Below are 6,222 nucleotides of genomic sequence, written 5' to 3'. Positions count from 1 at the left end.
CTTGTTTTTCAGCAATGGGACCTGGGCACCTTGCACTTAGTGACTCACATGCTTGATGGGAAGATGGAGAGAGAGAAAAAAAGCTATAAGCTAAAAGTTATTGAATTTGTAGGGGACTTTGAATACACAGATTTATTTAGAAGTAAAAAAAGAACCATTTTCCTCCCAGTTCACAAATATGCACTGCTTGTGTTGGTGAAAAATTTGCAAACCTCTGTAAATGAATCCACAACAAGCGAGACTTGGTATTTTGAATATTTCTATTTAAATTGTTGCTGAAGCGTTTTCTCCTAAATATATAGAGAAAAAAACAGGCAAGGCCGTTTAAACATGGGGAAGTGAGTCGCGCAGGCAGCACCATGGCCAGCGCCTCCGCGCGTTAGTGACGTTTAGAGGAAACCTCCATAACAGTCAGGATTCCACGGAGAAATAATGAGTCGCCATTTTTTTTTTTTTTTTTTTTTTTTGCGCAAGAGCGTCTGTTTAATTTTCTCATTTTAATAACATATACCTGAGTGACCCCGCCCTCTTCTACTGTTTGGCACGTGCTGTGCTCGTGACAGGTGCGCGAGTCCAAAGTTGTGACGTTATTTGAACCTCTCGGGTTTAAACAACATAATTAGCATTGCCGTGCAGTTTTCACCCCTCGTCACAGCATTTGTGCATATTAATCTAAATAATAAATATTAAAATAAGGGAACTTGAGTGAAACGTCACAGTGCGCCTCTGCCTCTTTGTTCGCGCAGTGTCAGCGCCATGCGTCAAGCCATTGGACTAATAGTCCATCCGTCTTCCCATCACGACAGCGCCCTCTCGCTCTCCACGCGCCACGCGCACCAGCCTTCCTGACGCGCCGCCACAGACGCTCGCAGCTCTCAGCGAAGCAGCAGCGGTGAGATGTTGGTTCCGCCGCGGTCCGCCGCCTCTTCCTTCCTTTCGGGCTTCACCTCGGAGCGGAGCGCAGGGAGGGAAGCCTCTGCGATGCGCTCAGCCGAGGAGCTGAAATAAAAGAAGGGGGGATTCTGTCGGGGCTGGAATATCTGTTTATTTCCCCCCCATCCCCACCACACCATCCACTCGCGAGGATGACGGAGTGCTGACAAAGAAAACCGGGGGAGCCCTGCTGGCTTCGGTTTGCACCTGCGAACTTAAAAGGCACGCGCTTTACGCTCCAAAAGATTTTGATTTCTTTTTTTTTTTTCTTCATCAACATTTATTTTTGGGGGAGGGGGAAAGGAAACCATGCCTGTTCGGAGAGGTCATGTCGCGCCACAAAACACGTTTCTAGGAGTGATTATTCGGAAATTCGAAGGACAAAGTGAGTACCTGTCCAATGTGGAGAGCTCTGATGATGCCTTTTGTTTGTGAGAGCAGTTCCTAACAGGAAATCGTTAAAAAGCCTAATTAAAATCTTTTCTGCCAATTTGTCCTTTATTCTGTATGTTTTTGCTGCATTATCTCTGAAAAAAACAAACAAAAAACAAACCTTTTAATCGGAGCACATTAATTCAGAGGGCTGGGAGGGAGATCCCAAATGCTTTTTATTCTGTAATATTAATCCTTTTAACAATTGCACAGATTTGACACTTTGTTGCACTTTATTGTTTTGGCTGTTCATATCAGAGAGACAGCTGGGTCAAAATACAAAGCAGCTGATAAAGGAATGGTGAAAAGCCATGCAAATCAACCTGAGCCAATAATTTTGTAAAATCAAGAATCAAACGTGTTTACGGTGAGAAAACATCACTAGCCACACCCGGGAGTGACCATGTTAGACTGGCACAATTACGCAATCACTTTACTGGAACCAGTTTGAAAGCATGAAGTATGTGAAGAACCTGGCGAAATAATAAATGCATCCGTCTGAAAAGGGTTCCAAAGCTATTTCTAAGGTTTTAATCTACAGAGAAAGTATGGAACATTAACGAACTGTATCAGGTGTTACTGACTGCTGACATGACTTGATGAGTTCATCGATGACTTAACCAGCAGATCACAAACATCTTTCTTTAGGTTTCAATTAACTGAACTTGACTTCATTCCTGGATTGGATCAGCTGGAATGTACTTAACTTTGAATCTGTGTGATAAGATTAGCTATATATGAATAAACTGAATTGAATCAAGATCTGTATACGACATTTAGCAGTCAGAAGCAGGCTGCACAAAAATGGCATTTAAAGGAGAGTTGCAAAGGCTGAAATCAATGCATACCAAAACTAATACAAAGGCCTATCTCATGTTTGCTGAAATTGGAACTGTAAAATTAAAAGCATGAAAGAATGAAACCCCAAACAGGGTTCTAGCAGTATGATAATCTGGTGTTGCTTCAGGACATAGATGACTTGCTGTGTGATTTTTGCTCTCAAGCAAAAAAATCTTGAAGGGCCATGCCGAGTCATCAGTTTGTGACCTCAGGTGTGCCTAAAACCTAGCTTCAGGGGGACTCTTACTGTTTCACAAAAAGAACAACTCCCCTGGGCCAACCCTGAACCCAGAGGTTATGCGTCACCTCAGGATCTCCCACAGTGAGCTAGTGCTCAATTGACAAAATATGATGCTGAACTAGACTGGAGAGATTTTTAATAAACTTCATATCTATATTGTGAGAAACAAATTTAAATATCGGCATGAAAATATTAAGCAGGTACAAATAAAATCTGCAAACAAGCCACAAAAAATATATATAATAAACTGCTCAGACATCCTGGACAAATAACAAATTGGAAAAATAAAATTCACAAATGACTGAAATTAGTTTTCCCGTCTGGTTATTTTGTATTTTGGTAAGAATGTCTGAACAGTGTTTTTAGGAGTTACCAACCACAGCATAAAGCAAATGAATCTCCTATTTTCACAAAAAGGACGTTGCACATTTTCACTCGTAGCGTTTGCTGTTTTAATAACTCTGACGCCGCTGCCTTTGAACATTCCCACAGCAATGACCTTAACACATGCACTCTTTTCCTCTACTCCGTTCCAGATAAGAAATTCATCATCGCCAATGCGCGCGCGCAGAACTGCGCCATCATCTACTGCAACGACGGCTTCTGCGAGATGACGGGCTTCTCCCGGCCGGATGTCATGCAGAGGCCGTGCACGTGCGACTTCCTGCACGGCCAGTTCACCACCCGGCACGCCGTGGCCCAGGTGGCCCAGGCTCTCCTGGGCTCCGAGGAACGCAAGGTGGAGATCACCTACCACCGCAAGGATGGTGAGTTTGCCGGTCAGGATGCGGCGGTGTTTTTTTTTTTTTTTTGTTGTTTTCTTCTGCTATCTGCAGACCACCGTCTCTGCCCACTTAGAACCTGGAAGCTGTTCATTAGCTCCATCAGGATGGGCCACTTTAGGAAGGATGCAGACCAATGCGAATATGCTGAGGCCTCTGATCTAATCATCCCCACATTTCTACAAAGCATTCCAAGCAGGTATCGAATAACTCACTGTGCTGCTCATGGTTTCCTGCTGGAAGTTGTCAGAGGTTCAAACCGCAGGCAGCGACTCTGTTTTAGCTGTACTTTAGATAATCCGATGTGCAGATGGTGCTCGTGAATACCAAGTGCAAATCATGACTTGCGCGACAGCTGGCATTGTCTAAGTTTGTGACTGGAGCGAAAGTTTAGCTGATTCAGGGATGGTGTGTGACCTGTAGCGACAGCGTCTGTGTCCTGGTAATTAGCCCTCCTCGTGTAACGTTTTGGTGGCGTCAGTCTGGTGCGGGGCAGAGAAACACCCCAAACACACACAACCAAACCAGAAGTTTACATACACTCTATAAAAAATTAAAAACATGCAATTTTTTCACACTGTCTGACGTGAAATCAGTAACATTTTTCCACTTCATGTTAACTAGAATAAGCAAAATTTTTTCTATTGGCCAAATGCCAGAAAATAAGAGATTTTAAATAATTAATTTTTTAAATAAAATGTTAAAAAATAAATTTCACTAGTATTTGGTACCGTTGCCCTTAAGCTGTATGTCTTGGGGCAACAGTTGACCTAAAACGGAAAAACCTTATTCTGATTGTGGAAAAAATACATGTCTTTTTCTGTAGTGTATGTAAACTTCTGGTTTCGACTGCATTATTATAAATTTTATTGCAGGTCGTGTATTCCCTGTGATTCCCTGAAGTTATCACTTTGTCAGAAAACTGCGATGAAATAGTCAATTATTTTTTATTGTGTGTTTTTTTTTTATTGATTATATTAACAGAGCGGTGGTGGAGTTATGGTAATCCTGATAAAAAAAAATCGATCGCTAAAACACTCGAGTGATGCTGTTTTGTCAGCAGTGTTTTCTAGTCATCTTTATTGTCCTAAATCTGTTGTTTATTGAATATTAATCAACAGTTAGAAAATGTTTGTGAAGGGAAAGATTTTTCTGTCAGCAACAGAAAAATTAGTTTCCCCAAATATCATCAGTCTCAAGAATTTTCCTCATTGCTGCCACGGATATGGATGGATATGTTTACCAAGTCTGAGTCCAGCACCTGCATTGATTACTGTGAACTACTGCAGATTTTAAATCAGTATTTTTTTTTTGCCACTGCTTCATTCTTCAAGTTACGGCCTCAGACTTTGATGTGTTTTCATCAGATTTTATGTGAATTAACAAAAACAAAAATAAACAATGTAGCATGTGTTTATGAAGTGGAAGGGGAGCTCATGTATGAACATTTCAGCTAGATTAAAACCTCACTTTTGTCAAAAGTGAACTAAATCTGTAAGTCGGTGCCCTTTTTCAGGCTGGTTTAACAGAACGCAGGGAATAGAAAGAGAATAGGTTTGAAAAAGCTGCTCCAAATGATGGTGTCCTTGGAGGCGGAGCCGGGGGTCAAAGGTTGAGAGAGACAGATACAGTGATACCGGAGGGAATGGGTTGTGAGATGTGGCCTTATGGTTTGTTCTTTTAGTCTGAACTCTTCCAGAACAGATCACTTTTGAGTGAATCTGGGTATGCACCCAGAGTTTGCATTTAATAAAGCTAACTGTTACCCTCAAAGTATCAATTCAAAACCATTTTGTTCAAAATCCAGTTATGCAGTTGGTCATGCACCTGTTTGTACCACAACTTTTCTTCTTTCCACTGAACTTTCCATCAACATGCCTGGATAGAGCTCCAGTTTCTTTAGTAGTAACCTTCACAGTGCACAGGTATGCATGTGTATTGGGGAATGATTTAAATGCATTACTGCAGAAAGATGTCATTTGCTTTAATTTTGCATATTACACCAATGCAAAAAGTCTTGTTTTCCTTCTTTTGGTGATTTTTTTCTTCTTCTTTTGATCAGTTTATAAATGTATTTGAAAAGAGCAGATTCAGCTACATTTGTCCAAACTGTGGCAGGTTTGTCTCTTCCAAAAAGTTCCGCCTGAGTCAATCTGCAGAACAAACAGCATTAATGAGGACACAGAGACCCTCATGCTGCATAAAGCTGGAGCACGGTTGCATTGGACAGAAGGGCTGCTCCACAGGGACCTTGAATAAAGAGTTAGATGGAACCTGACTGTCAGACCTTGCCACGGGGGAAAACATTTCTTTCCCATTCTTGCTCCTCTGCCCCTAATTACCTCGGTTCTGTTGTCGTACCTGATCCACAGCTTCACCGTGGAGGATCATTTACTCGTTTCTGGCTCCTACAATAGATTTTTTTAAATTAAAAACAATGAGAAAACAGTCGTTATTGGTCAAAGAAGTCAGAAACTGCTGTGGGATCAAAAGACAAGACTACCTGGTGTTAGAAACAACACCCTCAAAAGTATTTCTGGAAGTAGTTTCAGATTCCAACCCCCCCGACAGCCCCGGTGAGTCGCTTCGTGTTTTACAGCTTGAGTTTGTGTGCAGCTTGCAGACTCCTCTCCTCACCGTGAACCGTGGGATTGTCTGTGAAGCAATTTCTTCTCCTTCTTCTTAATCCCCTGACTCAAGTTGAGCAGAGGCGGTTCCCGCTGTCCTTTAACGCCCCTCAAGGAGATTGTGCTCGTCAGCACGATCTCGGGCTCATTCCGAATGCTGAATAAGTGGCACCTTCGCCGATGCACTCTCCGGTCCGTTTGACCTCCAGGTCAAGAAGTGGCTGTAAAAGACCCTCAAGTTTTACATTTTCGCAAGGCACTTTGAAACAGTGGGGGCCATCTGAAACCCAAGGAGACAATTAGGTTGTTGGCTTTTTAACAAAATTAATTTAATGAAAACTCAATTACTCACAATAACATGTGTTAT

At 42.0% G+C, this 6,222-nt stretch overlaps 1 protein-coding gene across 4 annotated transcripts in view; it reads left to right on the top strand.

Annotated features, from left to right (window-relative positions):
• The first annotated feature begins 780 nt into the window (after positions 1 to 780).
• Positions 781 to 6,222, top strand: part of kcnh7 (potassium channel, voltage gated eag related subfamily H, member 7) — a 47,704-nt gene continuing 42,262 nt past the window's right edge. For all 4 annotated transcript variants that reach the window (XM_055058997.1, XM_055058996.1, XM_055058995.1 and 1 more), the window contains exons 1-2: positions 781 to 1,318; positions 2,983 to 3,213. In XM_055058997.1, the coding sequence (XP_054914972.1) occupies positions 1,243 to 1,318; positions 2,983 to 3,213 (307 nt within the window). In that variant the 5' untranslated portion in view covers positions 781 to 1,242. The remainder of the gene's footprint in view (positions 1,319 to 2,982; positions 3,214 to 6,222) is intronic.

Source organism: Poeciliopsis prolifica, unplaced genomic scaffold, assembly GCF_027474105.1.
Source record: "Poeciliopsis prolifica strain line A6 unplaced genomic scaffold, Auburn_PproV2 SCAFFOLD053, whole genome shotgun sequence".
In the NCBI taxonomy this organism is placed as follows: Eukaryota; Metazoa; Chordata; class Actinopteri; order Cyprinodontiformes; family Poeciliidae; genus Poeciliopsis; species Poeciliopsis prolifica.
Note: the sequence above shows the minus strand (reverse complement) of the source record. Positions and strands in the feature narration are given on the sequence as shown.